The sequence below is a fragment of the Eurosta solidaginis genome, chromosome 4 (assembly GCF_040869045.1).
Source record: "Eurosta solidaginis isolate ZX-2024a chromosome 4, ASM4086904v1, whole genome shotgun sequence".
Classification (NCBI taxonomy): domain Eukaryota; kingdom Metazoa; phylum Arthropoda; class Insecta; order Diptera; family Tephritidae; genus Eurosta; species Eurosta solidaginis.
The window spans coordinates 117,902,030-117,926,186 of NC_090322.1; the positions used below are offsets into that span (position 1 = coordinate 117,902,030).

Below are 24,157 nucleotides of genomic sequence, written 5' to 3' on the forward strand. Positions count from 1 at the left end.
TATAGCATATATCCCCACAACCGATTGTTCAGATAAGAAGCTTTTCGTAATTTCTTAACTATTCTAACAGCTAGAGGCTTCAAATTTCACCAAATGCTTACGTATATAGCATATATTGTTGTCTGAAAAAATTATAGAAATCGGTCGTATATATAGTATATATCCCATACGATTGTTCAGATGAAACTTTTCGTAATTTCAACAGCTAGAAGCTTCAAATTTCACATGTCTGTCTGTTTGAACGCAAACTAGTTTTTTATTTTGCAAATTAGCGAGTTTGTTTATTTTTTTTACTAGAGTTCGCCCAGTGGTTGAAATTCAACCACATAAGCAGTTAAAATAATATATACAATTTTTATTGTTCATACTTAACGATATTTACCTTACTAAGAGGAACATTCGATGGGTAATATAATGAATAAGTAAGCTCAAAATAGGGAAATTTAAATTGCTCTGGCAGGAAGGGTATGATTTAAGCAATCTGCTTCTCGTAAGCAAAAGGTAGGAAAAGGAAAGGTAAGGGAAGGAAACGAAAGGAAAGGAAGGAAAATCAATGGAAAGGAAATGTAAATAAAAGAAATGAAAGAAAAGAAAAGTAGAGGAATGGAAAGGAAAGGAAGGAATATGAATGGAAGAGAAATGAAAGTAAAAGAAAGGAAATAGAAAGAAAGTTAAAAGAAAGTAAAGGAAGGGAAAATAAAGAAAAGGAAAGGAAAGGAAAGAAAATGAAAGGAAAGGAAAGGAAAGAAAACAAAGAAAACGAAAATAAAAGAATAGAATGGAAAAGAAAGGAAAGCAAAGGAAAGAAAAGAAATAGAAGGAAAGGAAAGGAAAGGAAAAGAAAGCGAAGGACAGGAAAGCAAAGGCTGTTTGGACTTAATGCAAATACAATAATTAAAATCAAAAATTTTAACATATTAATTAAGAAATATTTTACTTACCTTGTGTAAACAAAATTATGACAGTTTTTTTTTAATTAAATTTTACTAATAAGACTTATAGCTTATGTAAATCCACGTTTTATTTAATGTACTATTTACAGAGAGATAAAAGATGTTTTCACTTTGGCACACGTATCGGTAAACTAATTAAATAAGTTAATCTGAAGTGAAAGAAAGCCAAAACCCCCTTTTGGTGATAACAGTATAAATGTGTGAAAAAATAGCAACAAAAATACAGTAATTTTTCGAATATCGAGAAAACATACAAAACCAAAAACAAAGACTACATTCGTACGCCGTGATTCTCTTGGAAATGATTTCGCTTCACTCATTCTCAATATAGAGTATACAAAAACAATACTAACCCCTACTGTGATTATTTTTACCATCAATAAATTAGCATGCTTACTTTGTTTTATTTTTGTAAACACTTGATGCATGATCAGCTATGTCTTTTTGTTTCATTTTTATTGTTGTTTAATTTTTCCCTACAAAGCAACTCCTCGGCCATGCTCACGATTCAGCTTAGTACACAAAAAGCAAGTACCCACACACACACAGCGTGTCTATAGTATGAATAAGTGCATGTGTAGTGGTGTGACTTTTATGTTAAATTTTTCATATTAAAATGATTTTTCAAATTTTTTTTATTTATGGATAACACTGCACCTCAAAATTTCCTATCAATACATATACAATTTGTATACCTTAGAATTATAGTTTAGCAGATAACGGTTCCAATTTTTTTCATCTTGTCTATTTATATATAAGATTTTTTTACAAATTGGCGGGATTGAATTTTCCTTCAGAAGCTTTAGAAAAAAGAAATACACTCGAAGTAGTGCCAACCCACTTTCGAGGGGCGACCCTGCTTGGAATTCTTTCACTCAGGTATATTGAGGTTGCTTTTCTCGAGACTGGAAGACCATGCCGAACTACTTACAACGAGCGACCATGTTTTAGAATAATTGTGTAAAGTATTTTGATGTGAGCTGTCCCGTCATTGAAGTTGGAATCCCACTATTAGTTAGGCCAGCACACTACCTCTACACCGCGGGACAAATTTAATTTAATTTAATTATAGTTCATCATGAAAGGTTTCACGCCTTCGGCACAGCCGAAGACTGCCACGTCCTTACTTGTATTCCAATTGTCAAATGTTTAAAAATTATAAATTTTTATTTATTTATTTCAGTGAAGATGTACAAACTATAATAAGTTCGGCAGATCCCATATGTCCCGTTGGGTATATTAACTTCACCAAACTTTCTTTGCAACCAAAGGAGGCAAATCAGTGCTGTGATGTTTTTGTTAAAAAATCGTTGGACTACATAAGTGACCTAAATGAATCTACATACAGTGACCTCAGTGACCCCGATCTCAGTGAAACTGAGCTAGAATTAATAGAGAAAGAAACGCGGTTACGCGAATCCCTTAGTCAAAATGAATTAATTATATCGCGAAGCAATTCATTTGGTCGTCATGTAACAACATCTTCTTCGCCCATACCGATTGTTACAAAAAGTGCTAGTGTAGACGAACCTAAATCGCCGTCATCATTGCTCTCTTCGGCAGCGCTGTGTGGTGCATCATTGCATGCTGCATCACACAGTTTCGATGTACAACGTCCGTTAGGTAGCAGTACGGCTGCAGTACATGGTTCCCTATCGCTAGAAGCTACTACTGGTATTTTAGTTACACAACCACCGAGTCCGATTAAATTTGAACGTGAATTCCGTGCACTCAAAAATCAGCCAATGGCGGCCTGTAATCAAAAGGGTTGGATGTGGGTTGCTGGTATACAGGGTAAAACGCTTAACATATGAAGACGATGATGAATGGATGAACGTAATATGGCACATTTTTATACCCAGCGATTAGTTGTACACAAGGGTGTTATAACTTTATCTGGATAACGGTAGTGCGTGATGGCATAAAGGCATTGAGATAGATATACACCTCTTTATATTAAAATTTTCAGCCATACTCCGGACGGACGGACACAATAACTTCATGAAAATTAACAAAATCGAATGGCGACCACGCCCACTTAAAAAAAAATTGATATCGAAAGTTCGAAAGTTGGGAAAAAGACGATAATTTATTACCAAAGATAGATAAATTGATGAAACGTGAGTTGACTTTATGACCAAAATAAGAAATTACGAAAAGTTTTGCAAAATGTGCTTGGCACTGTAAATCAAAAGCCAATGAAGTTATCTTGTATAAATTTAATTGCTCTTACTATATACACCTAGGCAAACATACAAAATCTGTTGGCCACTACGCCCACCTTAAAAAAATATGTATTCATAGTCGATTAGTATCAAACAATTCAACACTTTTGCGGTTTCGGTTGTAAGCCGTCCGTCTGTTAACACGATAGCGAGTGGATTAACTTAACGCAAAATAAAAATTCAGTAAAATTTTTGACAATGGCCGTGAAAATGGTCCTGCTCGCTCCTTTTCATTAATCGCTTCACAAAAGATTTAATATCAAAGTGAAACAAAAAAAGACTGAATATGACGAGACTTCGTAAGAACATTGTTTCTATGACATTAACTAGCTAGTGTGTTCCAGCTACGACATGTTCGTGACATTTCTCTTTAAATATATACTTAATCTGCATATATATATATATATGAGAGCACATATCTTAATATATAAAAACACGTGTCACAACATTTTCAGCCGCGATGGACTCCTAAACTACTAAACCGATTTTGAATTTGTTTTGCACCCCGTGTGTAGTTTGATCTAACTTGAGACATAGGATAGGTTATATCTCAGTTTATAGTCGCAATATTATTTTATTGCAACTTTTTTTATTTGTTTATACGTAATAATAAAATGTTACGTATACGCAGTGGTATACCTCTTTTCAGTTGGTATGGATATGTTTGTGCACGTGCTTATTTAACTTTACATACATATAATATATATGGGGTATTCCATCCCATTTCGACCAATTTTGAACCCGACCCCTTTAGAATTGGCTGAAAGTTTTTCTTCTTTTTCTAGCTTACGAAAGACGTTTTTCAGAATTTTTTCAAATTTTTTCATCCAACTCAAAAAAAGTTATGAATTTAAAAAAAAAACACCGTTTTTGTTTTCAAAATGCTATAACTTTTTCAAAAATTGACCGTTTGCGATCTTTTTTATTTTTAAATTAGTTAATTTTTCAGTTTTTCGAGATTTTTCGAATTTCGCCATTTTATTTTTTCTCATAAAAAACTTCAATCAATTCTGCAATGATCCCCACTAATCCCGGAGTGGGCCGATTTTTTTTAATATTTTTTTTTTATTTAATTGAAAAAAAAAATTTTTCAAAAATAAAATTTTTTTTTTATCAATTTTATTTATATAACAAAAAAATGTAAGAAAATGATTTTAAGTATTCTTTTCTTTATGTTTGTTACATTATTTTAAGAAAACTTACATGTTTACTGTGTCAGTCATTAATCCTGGTTATTTTAATCGTAGATTACCATAATATATAAAGAAAAAAATACTTAAAAATCATTTTCTTACATTTTTTTGTTATATAAATAAAATTAATAAAAAAAAAATGTTTATTTTTGAAAATTTTTTTTTCAATTAAATAAAAAAAATAAAAAAAAATCGGCCCATTCCGGGATTAGTGCGGATCATTGCAGAATTGATTGAAGTTTTTTATGAGAAAAAAAAAATTGCGAAATTCGAAAAATCTCGAAAAACTGAAAAGTTAAAAAAAAACTTTAAAAATTTTTTTTATTTTTTCCGAAAAGTACATTTAAAAACAAATTAAAAAAAAAAGATCCCAAACGGTCAATTTTTGAAAAAGTTATAGCATTTTGAAAACAAAAACGGTATTTTTTTTAAATTCATAACTTTTTTTGAGTTGGATGAAAAAATTTGAAAAAATTCTGAAAAACGTCTTTCGTAAGCTAGAAAAAGAAGAAAACTTTCAGCCAATTCTAAAGGGGTCGGGTTCAAAATTGGTCGAAATGGGATGGAATACCCCATATATACATGATGCAATTACAAGGTGACTGACGTTGGCAGCTTTTCTTCCTAATCCGCCCACTCTGAAACTCAATTTGCCTCTTTGCGAAACTACTTTTTCATCCAGAGGAAAAATTGTAGTAAAAACCATTCAAATCACCTTTCCTAGAAAAGTATGCAAAGACATCACTTTTTTCTCCAATTCTATTTTGAGTTGACTTTTCTATAACTCAAATGCGTAAAATTTTTTATATTAAACGAAATTGTTTGAATTTTAATATTTCCGTCGAAAATAATGGCAAGATGTTTTTTAATAATAATTCTAATACATGTTTTAACTATTTTATGTTTCTGCTTAACTGCTGTTCCAGGATGCACGTTTTGCAGCTCAATAGCAAGGGCTGACTTTGGCTCTGACGAGACACTGACCCGTTTTGATATTGATTCTCGAATCCTGCGCATATCAAAAAGAATTAAAGCATGTGCCTTCCGCGTGTCGCGACATGGTCGATCTGGCTGCGTTGTTTTATATGTCTGATGTTTGGCGGCGTAGATGAACACAACATTGAAGAACAATTTACACATTTCACCTTATTATAGCGAAACATTCAAATAGAGCCATGAATCACACTATCTGAACCAGAACAATTTCTTTCATGCACACTGCAATAAACATCGCATGATGCTGCTTCCATCGCATCCTTCAATAATTCTTTAATTCAGTACAAATGTGTTTTCATGTTGTTGTTGTTGTAGCGATAAGGTTGTTCCCCGAAGGCTTTGGGGAGTGTTATCGATGTGATGGTCCTTTGCCGGATACAGATCCGGTACGCTCCGGTACCACAGCAACATTAAGGTGCTAGCCCGACCATCTCGGGAACGATTTATGTGGCCACATTAAACCTTCAGGCCATCCCCTCCCTCCCCACCCCCAAGTTCCATGAGGAGCTTGGGGTCGCCAGAGCCTCGTCTGTTAGGGAAACAGGATTCGCCGCGGATAGGTGAGGTTGACAATTGAGTTTGGAGAAGCTATATATTGCGCTGGCAAACTGAAGCGTTGCACTACACAGCCCCTTGAATCTGGTATTTTAGTCGCCTCTTACGACAGGCATACCTACCGCGGGTATATTCTGATCCCCTAACCCGCTGGGGTTGTGTTTTCATGTAGCAGTTGCCTATGCACCTCAAAACTCGCTCTGCATGAAAAAGTGTTAAAGCTCATACAGGTCATCACTATACCTCTTTCGATGTTGCTGTAGCGATAAGGACACTCCCCGAAGGCCTTGGGGAGTGTTATCGAGTTGATGGTCCTTTGCCGGTTGCAGATCCTGTACGTGAGATTGACAATTAAGTTTGGAGAAGCTTGAAAGGGTTGCGCTACAAACCCCTTGAATCTATTTGGTATTTTAGTCGCCTCATACGACAGGCATACCTACCGCGGGTATATTCTAACCCCCTAAGCCGCTGGATTATCCTTCGATACTCCCCGTCGGCATCACGTGCCCGACCATAAATCTTCCGGGAAACTTCTCTCAAAACTCCAAGAGCCATCTTCTCTCGACACCGTCAATGATTCCCGAGCCATAGAGCACGACAGGCATGATGAGTGACTTGTACAGAGTGATTTTTGTTCGTCGGGATGGGATTGTACTTTTCAGTTGCCTACTCAGTTCAAAGTAGCACTTGTTTGCCTAAGGCATTTTCCGATTGATTTCTAATCTGACATTGTTTTTTCTGTTAATGCTGGTTTCAAAATAGACGAAATCCTTTAGTGTAGAAATTATACCCGTCAACAGTGCCGTGGCTGACAAGGTGCAAATGCGCCGATTCTTTCTTGGGTGACAGCAAGTACTTCGTATTGTCTTCATTTACCGCGATAACCAATCCGTTAAGTAAAAAAAGAAAAATATTGTTTCTAAAGTACTTTGAGCTGGCTTCCACAATTTCGTTATGGTAAACAAGCCTATATATGGCGGCAGTCGCAGTGACCTATATTCACTTTTTATTTTTATAAACAAACTAGCAGACCCGGCAGACGTTGTTCTGCCCTAAATTTTGTCTATCTGCATACATTTTAATAAGCTTTTTCCACCTAATTCTGCCCTCGCCCCTCTACACTTTTTCCTAATCTTTATATTCGCTCCTCCCTCCGTATTTTTCGCTTCATCTATCTCCATCTGCGTCTCATTCTATCTCTTTCTCAGTCTCCTCCTCTCTTTTCTCCTCTCTCAAGTTTTTCTCATTCTTCTTCATATCTTATTGCCAGTCCCAGAGGATGTGTTTTGTTCCAGTCCCATTCCGAGTCTCAGTCCCAGTCCCACTCCGAGTCTCAGTCTCAGTCCCAGTCCTAATCCCAGTCGCAGTCCGTCTCTGGTCTACTTCCCGGAAAAAAGCATCGTAAATACTACTATAGGCAAATTTATATACCAATTTCAGGCAAATCGAATAGGACGTATGTAAATAGGTATGTGGGAATTATTAATTCATGTCTTTATTTCGGCTTCGCATACATATTTATCAGTTTTGCTAGGTTGATGCGACTAAATTGAATATCACAATGAAAATTACTTTAAAGCTCTCAGCAACAGCTTTCATTTGATATCCATAATACACACACATCCTAGGGGTATCGGAGTCCATGTTTTGGCCTATATTTCGAGACCCTAGTCACTCAGCGGTGTAAAACTTACTCTGTACTAAAGCACACATCAACAGCTTCAATTTGATACCCATAATGTAAAAACACAGTCTAGGTGTATCCGGGTCCATGTTTTGGCCTATATCTCTAGACCCTAGTCACCCAGCGATGTAAAACTTACTCTGTACTAAAGCATGCAGCAACAGCTTCAATTTAATACCCATAATGTAAAAACACATTCTAGGTGTATCCGGGTCCACGTTTTGGCCTATATCTCGAGACCCTAGTCACCCAGCGGCATAAAATTTACTCTTAATTAAAGCGCACATCAACAGCTTCAATTTGATATCCATAATATAAAAACACTATCTAGTGTTACCCTGATCCACGTTTTGGCCTATATCTCCAGACCCTGTGCGTCGATCCTGAATTTTCTTTGCTATAAACCTCACGGAGACCGAGACCCTTCCAACGAATGCAAAACCGTGGAAATCTGCTCGTGCGTTCTGGAGTTATAGCGTCAGGAAGGAAAACCGAACTTATTTTTATATTATAGATGACAAGATATTAGTTTCGTTGCTATTTTGGATTAAGTGCTTTGCTATAAAAAAGTACTCGATTTAATACTGTTTCACAAAGCGGCCTCTTCTGTTCTTCCCCTTTCTCTCCTCATTCGTATTAATTGGGAGCTTTCAAAATGAGCTGTCACTATATAGACCACCTTGTCGTTATTACATCATGATATATATATATATATATAGCACATCACCAGGGCCGGCGAGAGGGGCCCGGGGTTTCTAAGGGGGCCCGCGATTTGAGGTACTAAGACATTTTTTTTAATTCAGGATAGTCTTTAGTTGTTCTATGTGCAATTTTTAAGCCGAATTTCAAAAGCAACGAATATCTGCATTTCGTTTTAATATTGTAGTGTGAAAAATAAAATCTATATATGTTAAACTGACTCTGAGTGGGACTGGGACTGGGACTGGAATAAAATACATACCACCCTCTGGGACAGGCAATAAGGGATGCAGAAGAATGAGAAGGAATTGAGAGAAGATAAAAGAGAGAAGGAGATTGAGAAAGAGATAGAATGAGACGAAGATTGAGATAGATGAAGCGAAAATTACGGAGGGAGGAGTGAATAAAAGGCTTAGGAAAAAGTGAAGAGGGAGGGGGGGGGGGGGGGGGGGAGGTCAGAGTCAGACGAAAAAAGCTTATTAAAATGTATGCAGATAGGCCAAATTTAGGGCAGGACAACGTCTTCCGGCTCTTCTAGTTGGGTATATAATGTTCGATTCCGCCCGAACTTAAAACTTCCTTAGGTTGGGTTGAACTGGCCAGTCCCTGAGGACCTCACATAGACTGAATGAGCTCGTAGTGTTACCAAAAGTTTAACGGCCAAACTGAAAAATCTCATAAAACAAATAGCTCCGTCCATCTATTCCAGGTATCCAATAAATATGTGTACTTCTCCTTATCCCAATTATTTGTAGGGATTACTAACTAGCACACATTTAGATGTCGTGTTATGCAAAATTACTACCTTAATTGCTGCTTGGCTGTAAATATAAAAGTTTACGCGGCTGGAGCTCAAGCTGTTTTCCTCCAGGGTTTCTACAGCTTTGGTTAAGGCTACTAATTCCGTCTGAAAAACGCTAAAGTGATCTGGCAGCTTGTAGTATATGTTTATTTCCGGATCAGCACAGTATTCCGCAGACCCTAGGTCTTCCGCTACTTTGGAGCCATCGGTGTACACGTGATCGCCTCATCCACCATTCGGGCACCCTTGCGCCAACCATCCACCTCTATTGTAGATCTAAGAGTACTTTCGAAGCGCATATATGTAGTCAGCTAGTCTGTTCGTCCTGTAATTTATGACGCTATACTACCATGACCGTATGGTCTGCGCTTAGGCTGCCCGAGGCACTGAGCATTGTTGCAGTTGTTAGCGCTATGTTCTCTGCTACCAGGTCTACAGGTGGAATGTGCAGAATGGCATACAGTGCAGCCATCAGGGTTGTTTTCAGGCCTCCCATAATGCTCAGCATTGATAGCCTGCATACCCCCTCTATTTTTTTTAAGTAGGTTCTTTTTTGTGTTGCTTTCCACCAAACAAGAACCCCGTAGTATAGGATAGGGTTTACAATCGCTGTAAATACCCAAAGAGAAAAATAGGGCAATAAACCCCAAGTACAACTCAGAATTGCCCGATCCATGAAAGAGCTAATCGTTGGAAGGCACTTTCCACTTATGACAATTGCAACATCATCTGCTTAAGCCTTAAGTTTGACGGGTCCCTCATCGAACCGTCTGAGTAGTTGGTTGAGGTGATAACACATGTCCACTGATTTCGTGGTCTCATACAATCCCCATTGTAACGTAATGTTCCTGCAATTCGACATGCCGCCGATCCATCTGGATATGGCTGGACGTACTTCAATGTAGTTAAGACCATCCATGATCGCCCGTTTAGAGACATTGTCGAAAGCCCCGGCAATGACGAAAAAGACTCCTAAGGCATATTTCTTATATTCCAGCGCTTTATCTATGTTTATACCACCCTATGCAGTGGAGTGTCTACCGAATTGCCTTTGGTTTACCCATGTTGTGTTGTGGAGAGCAGTTTTTCATCCACGTTGGACTTTATGTACACATTTATCAGCCTCTCAAAGGTTTTGAGCAGAAATGATGTTAAGCTGATGGGCATCTAGTCTTTGTGATACATATGACCGGTTATCCCCGCTTTTGATTCAGTCTTCTGAAACCATCGAATATAATTTCAATTCCCTCCACTACCGCTATGCTTGAAATTTATTGCAAGGCTGGAAATATACCATCTGGGTCCGGCGAATTAACCTTAGATAAAGTCTTCACCGCCCATTCGATTATGGTATGAGTCACCAATCCCGGCACATCCCGCTCCCTGATCGAGTGCAACTGCTGTCTACTGACTCTTCTGAATCATCTTCCGGGGGAAAATGTGTGTCGAAAGCAGCTCAAAGAACTCCTCACTGTTACGTGACCAGCCCCCTCCTCTTTCTTTATTAGTCCCTGGACTATGTCTCCCCTTGCTATGACTTTCCTCAACCGCGTTTTTTCGCCGCAGCACTCGATGTCCGCACTCACAAATTGTCATCAAAGTCCTCTAACGGGAGTCCAAGGAAACTGGGAGTTTCAAAAGGGGCGGACCATAGGGAGATTAAGTGTTAGAAGCGTAGGTTCCACTTTACAATTGAAAAGATGATTGGTGTCATGTGGGGACACAACGCATTACGTATATCAGGGTTGATTCTGGACGAGTAAGAGTTTCACCTGTTACAGTATCCAGAACGAAGTTGGGCCAGAGCGACTCGTATCTCCCTTGGTAGTGTGCTTTCTTCTGCAAGATTAGGATATTGTTTATTAACAACAGGGTTCACCGGGCGCGTCTTGCCAAAGGCGTTTACAGATTCTGTGTGAATTTTGCCTACGGCCTCCTTATGATTGTCTGGATCAAACGGCTGTTGGCAGTTTCCGGATCTCATCATATTGCTTATAGAGACTTTCGCTTAACCCCCGTGGAGGCGGCGACAGATCAAACAGTTTTTTGCTAGGATGTCCTAGTTTAGCAAAAACTGTCTGTTCAGCATTTTGTTGTGCGCTTTAATGTTGAGCTCTTTGGCCTCACTATGTAGAAAGTGTTCAGGGGTCATAAGGAGACATCCCGTGGCAGTTCTGATTGCGGCATTTTCACATGCCTGCAGCCTGGCAGTTGTTCAAGACCAGGTTACCAAACTAGTGACGCGAGCATATGAGAGACCAGCCATTTGCTTTGTACGTGGTTAGCAAAATTTCTTTATATTTTCCCCCGGTGCTGTCGTTAAGGATTTTTGAGGATTTTGTTGCGGTTGTTGAAGGTCAGAGTATTATCGAACGTTACCCCTAAGATCTCTGTGTACGTGGTTAGCAACATTTCTTTATATTTTCCCCAGGTGCTGTCGTTAAGGATTTTTGAGGATTTTGTTGCGGTTGTTGAAGGTCAGAGTATTATCGAACGTTACCCCTAAGATCTCTGTGTGACTGACTGTCGGTAGCGTAACACCGTCGATGGGAAGATTGCGGTTTGTTTTATAAACTAATTCGTTTATTTTGAAAGGCCACATCCCGTTGCCATAATCGTACAGTCGTCGGCATACGAAATGATTGTAACTCCTGGTGGGGAAGGGAGCTTTGATATGTAGAAATTGATCACAAGCGGGGATAGAACACCACCCTGTGGTTCCCTTTTTAATTCTCCTAGGCTTTGAGGTTTCGTTCCTAAATTGAACCGACGCTTGCCGACCATTCACATAATTCGCAGTCCATCTTTTCAGACAAGGCATAAGGGGTGAGCATTATATGTCTTGGAGTAGCGTTCTGTGGTTGAATGTGTCAAAAGCTTTTGACAGGTCGAGTGCCATGAGCACAATTAAGGTACTAGCCCGACCATCTCGGGAATGATTAGTATGCCCTCATGAAATCTTCTGGGCCATACCACCCTCCCACCCTCTAGACCCATGAGGAACTTGGGGTCGCCAGAACCCCGGCTGCTAAAGACACAGGATTCTCCACAGGTAGGTGAGGTTGACAATTGGGTTGGAGAAGCTAGAAATTGCGCTAGCAACCCCTTGAATCAATTTGGTATTTTAGTCGCCTCTTGCGACAGGCATACCAGCCGCGGTCATATTCTAAGCCCCCTTACCCGCTGGGAGAATTCGCCGGGAAATGAGAGAGCAGGACGGTCTCCAATGTCTTCGCTATTGGCGAAAGGAGTGATATCGGTCGATATGACTCGCCTTCTTTAGCGGGTTTACCAGGCTTTAGTAGTGGAATGATCCTTGCCATTTTCCATTGTTTGGGAATAACAAAGGACGACAAAGAAATCGACAGGTTTAAAACATGTGTGGTGTTTTAGCATTGGCATGGCTATTCCGTCTGGGCCTATTGATTTAGAGAACTTAGCCTCTTAGATGGCTTCTTCAACCTCTGTAAGGGTCGAGTTGTCTCGCCAGGTCACATTTTCTAGCTAAGTTTGCAGCTTCATAGGGTATGATGTCTGATATTCTGCCGGCCAGAATAAAGTGTGCAGAAGCTGAGCGATGGTACTTGGCGGATATAGATCCGGTACGTTCCGGCAGCAAAGCACCATTAAGGTACTAGCCCAACCATCTGTTTCACTAACAGAAGAGGCTCTGGCGACCCCAAGCTCCTCATGGAACTTGGGGGTGGAGAGGGAGGGAATGGCCTGAAGGTTTAATGTGGCCACATAAATCGTTCCCGAGATGGTCGGGCCAGCACCTTAATGGTGCTGTGGTACAGGAGCGTACCGGATCTGTATCCAGCAAAGGACCATCACATCGATAAAACTCCCCAAAGCCTTCGGGGAGCAACCTTATCGCAACAACAACAACAACAACAACCAGCCGCCCATTGCGTTCTTCTTCCTTTACTAGTCTCTTGCACTCCACCGGTGGTGCCTCCGCAGTATGGGCCATTATAGCAGGATGCCAGGATAAATGCCTGCTTATTGTTCTGATCGGCGGCCACCACTGCGAGGTCATCAGTAGTGTATTTAGGTAACATATATGAATGCAGCGGTTTACTTACCATAACTGCGGCTTGTTTTTGTTGTAGCAGTGCTTCGCCCCATCCGATAAGTACGACCACTCACAAATTGTCATCAATATAAACTCGTGATGTTGTCGCACATTATCATTTTCACACATACAGCTTTGGGCCTACATGTGTTGTCTATGCGGCTGCCCTACCTCGCGGCCCTGAGACTGGTTTCTTTCTGTCTCTTGAAAGCAGGCTTGTCGCCTTCCGCCGAACGTTGCTTCTTGAGCTGCCTTCTATCTGCTTCTCTCGCCTCACGGGCTCATTCCAAGCGCTCGTTCTCCTGTTTTGTTGGAACGACCACTGCTCCAAAACTTTGGGCAATTCTTAGTGCTGCACGGTACTGCGGCGAGCTCTCTTACTTCGTTTGCTCCGTACCCTTGTCCACTACTTCTCCATTTGCTTTTCCAAGACGGAACTCATTGATTCTTTACTACTCTCGCTCCCCGAATCCGAAGCATCGCGGTTTTGTCTTACGTGGCTTGCGACTCAATCTATCCTTTCTCATCTTCCATATTGAAATACGATATTGAGTCGTTCATCTTGGTCGTACGACCACCTGCCCGACAAGGCAGGCTAAGCGGTCCACAGCAGCACCCCTTACTGTGGTAAAGCCATCGATATTTTCCGAAGTGACCCAGTATCGGGAAAGCTCCGTTGGAATACAGCCGAATATATCCCGTTCTGGTCGGCCTCCTATGAGGCGAAACGGCGTAGATGCCAGCCCTAAATAGCTCAACCTCCTAGAAAGTTCGGCTTATCCTTCACAACAACGACAAGGTGCCTACCCTAGCGAGGGCTAGACGTCCTTAGTTTTATATTTGCTCTTCATGCATTAATGACTTATACAAATTTCCTAGGGAGTTGTTCATTAAATTCGGTACACTTTTTTCACAGAGTTACGGAGTAATAGTCTAGGCGAAATGGGCAAGAGATCAAAAGGTGGAGAAACAGCATCGATAATGTAGCTGTAAGGAAAGGCCGGGGTTGCTACTTCCATACACCTTTTAATTTTTTTGCCCATCCCTTTTCTCTGCCTAACTCTCCACCTCTGTCCATCGATCTCACTCTCCCAATACCTTCACTCTCAACCTTACCTTTACTCTCACCAAAAGCAAATAGCTACCTACGTATATAACAAATTTGAAGAAAATCGCATCATAAACAAATCGGATGGTTCATTGTGGCCATAATAAATAACCGCTTAAAAAATAATAAGCGAATTTCTGAAGAACATCAAGTCTGTTATGAATGTTTGATGTGGTGATTTTTTGTTAAGGCTATTAATCCATTGAAAGTGGGCGTGGCAGTAAACCTTTTATTACTTGATTGACTTTTGAACGTTTAATGCTTACTATTAGGAGAACTCGCCTGGACCAAAATAAGCGTTAGAAGGTTTTTGATAGTACCCACCATATGCAGATCATTCGCATGTTGTTTATAGATTTGAACATATTTTTTATCCTACACTCTCTCCCCTATCAAAAACTGGCTTACCTGGCAGACGTTGCCCTGCTCCATATTTGAAAACTGGATTTCCCTTCTTATTACCGTCCTTTCCTTTTCTCTACTCACTTCTCATTCTAATTCTCTCTCTCTCCCAAACCCATTCCTACTTCAACTCCCACTCTTACTCATTCTTCAACTTCCAGCGTCTACCTCTTTCACCTCAATAACCTAATATAAAGAATTTTTATATCAAATTTCGCATGACTCCCTTAGATAATTGTCTACATAGATTTGGCGAATCTAAATTTTTGTTTCACTTCTATTCCGACTTTCATTCCCAATTTCGCTTACATCATCACTCCCATTTTCACTCTTTCTAACTCTCTCACCTTAATACCCTTATATACATATGCCAAATATAGCGAATTTAAAATTTTTGTTTGTTATTCCCACTCATTAACACCTCCACTTTCACTCTTGCTCCTACTTAGACTGCCATTTGTACTCCCTCGAGCTCTACCACCTAATTTTTTTGATATTTGCAATTTCTATACCAAATATTGAATATCTGTTTCCAATAATACGAAGATAAAGCGAATTTATATGAATGTTTGTCAAGATCGGTTCAGTACTTTGAACGCCCATAGGTCACACATATTTATTATACATCTCATGAAAATGAAATAGTATATTAAGTGTGTCGCGAATCTCAAAATTGTATGTCCTTAAAGGGAAAGAGATAGGCCCACAAATAAGTATACCGAAATGATCAAGATGAAGAGCTGAGTTGATTTAGCCATGTCCGTCTGTCTGTTTAAATCAAGCTATTCCCTCAATTTTTGAGATATCCCTATAAAATTTGGTGAGCGCTTATATTTAGGTTTCCGACCGGCCGGATCGGACCACTATAGCATATATCCCCCATACAATTTTTTGTCATATCTTCCTCAATTTATCAGATTGAAGCTTCAAACTTCACCATATGATTTCGTATATTGCACATATTGTTGTCTGAAAAAAATTATAGAAATCGGTCGTATATACAGCATATATCCCCCACAACCCATTGTTCAGATAGGAAGCTTTTCGTAATTTCTGCTGGATTCTAACTGGTAGGGGCTTCAAATTTCACCAAAGCTGATATGAATTGAAAATACATCCATCGTACAAATGTACTCCCGAGGTTAAATAACGCTGGCTTTTTTCACCATTCGCTTCAACATGTATGTATGTGAAGCCGTCCCATTCAAAGCAAGTTTGCTCGCACAGTTCATAGCGAACAAACACACGCACTGCGTTTTTTGGGGGAAAAGGGTTACTTTGGGTTTAACAATTTTTGCTCATACTAGAAAGGAATATTTTTTTTTATGCAAAGCGAAGGAAAATATTTTAAAGTTTTGCTAAAAAGAATTGAATTTATAGCTATGTAAACAAAAATTTCACGATTTTGTACAATTTGCCACGCCCCTATAACATATGCCCTCAAATTATATTGAAAATGTTCATCTCACGAAGCTAAGCTTTCAAATGCAAAAAATAATTTTAAAATCGGAGCATTCTGTGTGAAGTGATGGTCGTACAACGATATTTAGCGACTTTATTTTATAAGATCTATATCTACATTACACCATAAGCTCGAGTTTACGGAGTATTTTGTGTTAACCCTACGATTTAAATTTGCTAAGAAGCAACAAAGTTAGTGGATGTCAATTCAAAATCGATGGCCTTAATTGAGGAGTTTGGTGCAAAGGTGCTATGGCATTTTTGTTGTTGCAGTATTTGAAATATTTCCATAAGATATAAGGGGAATGCAGGATTTTGGGCAAATGGTTTAGCATCTTTGCATTTGCAAACACTATACCCTAACAAAATATATGATATATAACACCTGCTAGTCATTGCAAATACGCAACATCGAAAACTGAAAGTTTTTCAACTCTGAAAAGCAATTGAACAACTGTCAATACAAAATAAAATGTAAAAAGAAAAATTTCAAATAAAAAAAGTTGTTTACGATTTGTAGCTTACATTAGCTAGAGCAATATTTACATCAAATGCACTAAACTCTGAACTATCTTATAGTTTATGTCATATATCGTTAGCTTAATGTGAAAATGTGCTAAGTCAACTTTTACGAATTTTACAGGTGACGAAAAAAATGAATAATTTTTTAAATAACCTTTTTTTCAAAACTGTAAATGTGGATACCTTAGTTGTATTACTTTTGACTGTAGAAGCATTGAAAAAGATAAATAAAAACCATGTATGCTAATCCAGCAGCTATTTTATGACTTAGCACAATTTCCGCACTCAAAGTAAATTTTTTCTCCTGACTTAGCTCTTTTTACTCTATATGTTTCCCCATCACTGCTATACTATACTAATACTATTTATTTGTCAAACTATTTCTAACGGTTCTGATCTGGACTCTTTTGCCGGATGGGGCGCAGACAATAATTTATTTTTAAATTCAAACAAATGCTGTGTTGTCTCTTATTCTATAAAGACAACTGCCACATACTTTATCTACAAACTAAATGCTAAATCTCTTAATCGTTGTCAAGAGAGTAGAGACTTGGGTGTTATTTTGACTCCAAACTCTTTTTCTAGTCATATTGGCTTCGTTGTTTCAAAATTTGTTGCAATGGTTTTGGTTCAGTAGACACCAGTGACTTTAAGGACCCTAGGGCGTTGAAGGCACTTTATATATCCTTGGTCAGAAGTGGTCTTGAATATTGCTCAATAATATGAATCCTTTCTATAAATCTAACTCCTATAAAATTGAGAAAGTTAAAAAAATGTATACAAAAATTGCTTTACGTATGCTTCAGACGGCCCCATCATATACCAGCAGGCACAAATTGCTTGGTCTTCAGGCTTTGCATGACAGAAGAACTTTTATCTCACTATGCTTGCCTATAATGTAATAAACTTTAGCAAGAATTGCTCTGATTTATCTAATTTGTTCATTCCATATATTCCACTGCGTGATCTTCGGTATAACAAATTATTTATCGAAATAACTCATAAAACGAATTATGCTATGAATGAACCTATAACTAAGACTATACATATAGCAAATCGATTCAATAGTGTTATTAATTTTAATAACAGCTTATATAAGTTTAAACTTGAATTGTTTTCTATTTTTAACTAGCCTGTAAGAAAGCATGTAGTTATCGACATGTAAGAATTGAAGTAGATTATGGCCAAACACCAAAGGCATGTCTCAATTGGATGAATCCAAATTCAAGGGGTTGCCAACGCAATATATAGCTTCTCCATCCAATTTTCAACCTCACCTACCCGTGGAGAATCCTGTTTCATCGACAGCCGAGGGTCTGGCGACCCCACGTTCCTCATGGGACTAGAGGGTGGAGAGGGCGGGATGGCCTAGAAGGTTTAATGTGGTCAAATAAATCGTTCCTGAGATGGTCGGGCTAGTACCTTAATAGTGCTTTGTTACCGGAACGTACCGGATCCATATCCGGCAAAGGACCATCAACATCGGTAACACTCGCCAAAGTCTTCTGGGAGTGCCTTTATCGTTAATACAACAACAATAACAAATGTCACCTTAGTTTGAGCTACATTTTATTTCATTTTACTTTTGAACTGTGGCATCTCTAAATATTTGACATTTTGCTTTATATGTTTCTTTTCACTATGGATATGAATTGCTTTTACATTTTTATTAACCACAGTCAGTCTTGTATAAACCATTGTACAGGTCTACAAGTAGGATATGTAGCAGCACGCACATACATAGCCACGCTCACCTGATAAAATGCTTGTTCTTGTTCGTTTTTTTTGTGGATGCTATTTGGCACTGTTGTACTTCTTAGGACCAAACAAAGTTTAGTAGCTGCTATCGAAAACTGCTTAAAATTTTTTTTTCTTATATTACAAAGAAATATACTTATTTACTTTCAAACGAGAACTTAATTACATCTCTCTTTTATAACCATATATTTTGGACAATTTTAATTAACAAATTGTGATACTTTTTTACGGGGACGATTGCTAAAACACGACCAAAACCGTCGGGGGAGGTATTAATAGACGCGTTTTTGCCTCGCTTCCAATAATTCGAATACTTCTTCTCTTCGGACTATTGACAACAAGACAAAACGCGTCTATTCATTTTTCTTTCCGCTTTTTTGGACGGGTTATTGCAGTCGACCTCGGTTTCAAACTGTTTTTCGCGGAGAACTTTTGAACGGGTAGAAAAACTTAACTCCCGTGTTTGTATTCTTAATACTGAAATAACTACGCGTCCTCAGATACCCCAATTGAAGACTTTTTTATAATTTTCTGAAGGACCCACATGGGTGCACTTAAAATTTCCTACTAAATTCGTTAAAAGAAATTTACCATCACAGCAACCCATATCTGATATTCCGATCCCTTTTTTGCTTCCCTGTGTCGCTTTCGACGAAGCAACCCCGGTAATTTTGACACTTCGTTCAGTGTCAAAACTCATGTTGACACTGACCGAAGTGTAAACGTAGTGACTGAGCCAGGAGCGCACGAGGACACTGAGGTGATGAAATTGCGCAGCGAGGTAAGTGGGCTTCAACGTACAATGGAAGCGTTATCTCGTCAATTTCAAGCAGTGTTAGACGCTACGACGCTGGTAAGTCACACGACGGCGTTGCAGAGTATAGCTCCAGAAAGTTCTTTTACACATTCGCAGAATTTAATTCGCCAACGCAAGCGCAAGCATGTGCACAAACACATAATTTTGTGGCACAAAACGAAAATCCACCCTTACCGTACATGAGTGGAGCATCAAATACATATAGTTTGTCTGTATGTACAGCAAGTACCATTGGAGATACGAACTTCACAACGACAGTTACAACAACAAACGCTGCTCTGTCGCCGACAGCATCGTCGCCACGGTTAGACAGTTTTCAACATGGTTCGAACGTTGAAAATATTCAAATAATTCGTGGTGAAATAACAAATGGCAGAGGAGGAATAAATGATAATGGCAGATAGGAATATCGAAGAAGTATTGTTCGCGAAATAATTAACATTTTACCAGACTTTTATCCATGTAAAGAAGATATGACATCTGTGCAATTTGTGGAACGCGTTGAACAATTAAAATACGCTTATCATTGGGATGACAGTGTATTACTTTTTGCAATATAAAGTAAATTTAAAGGTGTTGTGAAATTGTGGATCGATTCACAGCCTGTATTTAGACAGTGGCAACAATTTGTTAATTCGTTCTTAAATGATTTTCCGTGCAGAGTGAATAGTGCAGACATTCACATACAACTTATGAACACACGTATGAACAAAACAGAATCGGTAACTGAATTTTATTTTAAAATGTTAGCTCTAGGACGTCGGGGAAACCTAGAAGATAATGCGGTATATAATCAATGGTTTAAGTGATGATGGCTTACGGAAGACACTAACAGCCACGCATTTTGTTAAGTTTTCTGATTTGTTGGAAGCTTTGAATAATACGGTCATGAGTGCGAGAAGAGATTATTCCACGAAGGCGTCGACATTTAATTTAACCAATCATTATTATTCTAGTTCGAGCAAAAGAGATATGAATGTAAATGTGAAAGATGGCCCATTATGTTATAATTGTGGTAATCGAGGACATATTTCACGAAAACGTCAGCAACCGCGAAAGAAATTACAATGTGGAAATTGTGCCGAGGTCACTCATGAAACAAAGAATTGCCCTAAACGAAATCAATCGCGAGTCAATGCAATAGCAGACGATAGTGAAATGGCTGAAAGTGTGAGTAACCATGAAGAGAAAATTAATGCAATTAAAGACAGTGTGCAACCCAAACAAAATTTGACTAAAATTATTTCAATAAGCGGTGTTGAGTGTGAAGCTTTGATTGACTCAGGCAGTTGCAAATCTCTTGTTCGACGCAGTATTGCTGAAAAGTGTCAACACACAGAAATGTCATGCGATAACAATAGTAAGAATAAAATAATGCTATGCGATAAAACGTTACATGGTTTTGCCGGGGATGAGTTTCAGTGTCGTGAATTAATAAATGCATCAGTTTAGATTGATAACAAAAATTTTGAATCTGAACTTTTAATTATTGACAATGAACTAATGGCGTATGATGCCATAATCGGGACAGATATTTTATCTAAAAGTCGTGTTGTTATTGAGAATGGACAATGTTATATCGGGACAGTTGATGAAAATAAAATTAATGTAAATAATAAACTTTTAGTTGAGGAACAGTTAGAGTTAAAAAGAGTTTTGAATAAGTACTCAAATTGTTTTGGGGAAGAATTGCGAGAAATTGGTAAATGTAGTGTATCTAAAATGAAAATTTCATTGACTTCATCCAAACCGGTAGTGCGTAACCCATATCCAATACCTATTCCAAAACAGGAAATAGTAGAAAATATCATTAGTGAGCTACTCAGTTTAAATATTATTCGTCCATCTAGTTCGATGTATGCATCTCCAATAGTGCTGGTGCCTAAAGCTAATGGGGAGCACGGACTTTGTGTTGACTACAGGGAGCTGAATGCAATCACACAAAAACAGCCATGGCCTATGCCAACAGTCGAGGGGACATTATCCATTTTGGCAGGTAAGAAGTATTTTACCACTTTAGACATGATGTCTGGGTACTACCAGATCGAGATTGATGAAGAGTCAAAGGGTTTGACAGCATTTATAACACATAACGGGCATTATGAGTTTAACCGAATGCCATTTGGGTTGCGTAATGCACCGAGCACATTCCAGAAAATGATGATGCATCTTATCGAGCCTATTAAATCGAAGGCTGTGAGCTACGTTGATGAGGTCATCATTGCGTCGGACACATTTGAAGAAGGCATTCAGAACCTTGGAAGAGTTTTTGGATATTATTCGTCGAGAGGGTTTAACGCTTCGATTGTCAAAATGCGCGTTCATGCAGAACAGCGTAACATTCTTAGGTCATGAATTAAATGAGATGGGTATAACCCCAGGTCGCGTTAAAACTTCTGCAATACAGAACTATCCTATGCCTACAAATGCTACGGAGATTCGACGATTTCTAGGGCTTACCGGATTTTTCCGGAAATTTGTTCCAAACTATGCGCAAATTGCTGCACCGTTAACGCATTTAACTAAGAAAACCGTTTTGTTTGAATGGTCAAATGAATGCCAACAGGCGTACGACCAGATAGGTGATTTATTGACACGAGAACCTATTTTGGGAATTTTTGATGGGTCGAAAAATCATCAGATACATACTGATGCTAGTAGTATTGGTATTGCAGCTATGTTGTTACAAGAAGAAGATAAAGATCTGAAACCAATTGCCTATTATAGTCGGCAGTGCAATGAAGCTGAACGTAAGTATCATGGGTATGAGCTAGAAGTATTAGCTTTAGTCGAAGGTTGCCAACGGTTCCGTATGTATGTCCTGGGTAAGCCATTCACTGTTGTCACTGATTGCAGTGCTACTGTAACTTTGAAGTCCAAAAAGCCCATGATTCCACAAGTAGCTCGATGGTTATTAAAACTACTTGAATATGATTATACAGTTACACATCGTCCAGGAAAGCTTATGAATCACGTCGATGCATTGAGTCGAGCTCCGGTTGAAGCTCCAAGTCAGTCCGCAGACGTTTCCTCATGTATTATGTCAGTTGATATGGCACTAGAAGACTGGATCTTAACTATGCAGAAACAAGATCCACATTTGAATGACATTGTGAATGTTCTCACTAAGCAGACCGAGTCAAAGCAGCGAAAGATGTACGAGAAGAAATTGTATAAGATGAGCGAAAATAAGTTATTGTTGGTGATCCCTAGTGGCATGCGTTGGAGAGTTGTCAAGCTATGTCATGACGACGTTGGTCACCCTGGAATTGATGGAACCATTAAGCGTATATCGCAGCAGTTTTGGTTCCCACGAAGCCGTAATTTTGTGAAAGGATATCTAAAGGGGTGTATAGAATGTTGTTTTACACGTGAGCCTGCGAAAAAAGAATGCCAATTGTATGGTATGGAGGTACCCAAGCTGCCATTTGAAGTATTACACATGGACCACTTGGGGCCATTTATAAAGAGTCGACGTGGGAATGAGCACATTCTTGCCATTGTTGATGCATTGACCCGATATACGATAATTGTAGGAACATCGTTTACATTATCAATGTTTCATGATTTCTGTAAAAACAATGAGATTGAGCACATTAAAGTGGCTGTTAGAACACCTAGATCAAATGGACTCGCCGAACGGGTTAATCAATCAATACTGGCATTCCTCAAGAGTACCACTGCAAATCCCAAGGGTTGGGATGAGAATTTGCGCCGTCTTCAATGGACAATTAACACCCATGTGAATGCAACAACAAAATACTCAGCAATTGATTTAGTCTTCGATTTCCCTCTACGTGATATTAGTGGTAATAAAATCCTTGCGACTCTACACAACGATCACATTAATCTGGATGAACTGACTATGAGCCAACGACGGTCAAACGCTATTGACAATATCGAGTCAGCACGTCTTGCTTGGAAACGACGGTTTAACGCGAAGCACAAAGAACTTCATAAATATAACGAGGGTGACTTGGTTTTGATCGAAAGTGCCATTCCAAGTACGGGGGAGTCTCGAAAACTAGAACACAAATATCGTGGGCCGTATGTTGTCGACAAGGTTCTTCGATTTGATCGCTATGTTATCAAGGATGTCGATGGTGCACAACTTAAACAACGTCGATTTAGCACCGTCATGAGTAGTGATAAGCTCAAACCATGGTGCGTACTTTTACCTGAACTTGATGATATACCAGATACCGAAGATGATACCAACATTAAACCAGATCAAACTCCAGACGAGTTTCCGTCAGGAAGGGCCGAGCTGTCACCTTAGTTTGAGCTACATTTTATTTCATTTTACTTTTGCACTGTGGCATCTCTAAATATTTGACATTTTGCTTTATATGTTTCTTTTCGCTATGGATATGAATTGCTTTTACATTTTTATTAACCACAGTCAGTCTTGTATAAACCATGAAGAAATAAAGACTATATATTTAATCTACATAAATTTATTCGGAACATCCTGACACAAAGCATTTACTTTTAGACGGAATGAATTAAATAAATAAATAAAATGCGCGCACAAAGAAATGACCAGTAATTCAGATTGATATTATTGACAGGTTGACCTAGCACATTCTTTTTAACAGCTGACGACTTAGCAAATTTACACATCATTGCCCACAGCAATTAAAAATGAAAAATAAAAATATTTTTTTTTTTTTTGTGATCGATGTATTTTGAATTCAGTTTTAAAACTGCATTAAAATACAATTTTTCAAAAAAGTGACTTAGCACATTTTCACATTAAGCTAACGATATAATCCTTCCAATGTACATATATGTTTACTAAATCAATTTTTCAAAGTTTTCGCCAATGATGACGAAATAAATTGGAGATAGATGATACCTTTTGTCATATAGAAGCAATAGTACGTTAATGAGATTTCTATGTGTGC

General features: G+C 38.6%; 1 protein-coding gene across 10 annotated transcripts in view; it reads left to right on the plus strand.

Moving 5' to 3' along the window:
- The window catches only part of LOC137250204 (uncharacterized), a 300,510-nt gene that overhangs the window by 187,977 nt on the left and 88,376 nt on the right, over positions 1-24,157 (plus strand). For all 10 annotated transcript variants that reach the window (XR_010952851.1, XR_010952850.1, XR_010952848.1 and 7 more), the window contains one exon: positions 2,137-2,747. Coding sequence is in view for 7 of the 10 variants with exons in the window: in XM_067782622.1 (XP_067638723.1) it covers positions 2,137-2,747 (611 nt within the window). In the remaining 3 variants the exon portion in view is untranslated. The remainder of the gene's footprint in view (positions 1-2,136; positions 2,748-24,157) is intronic.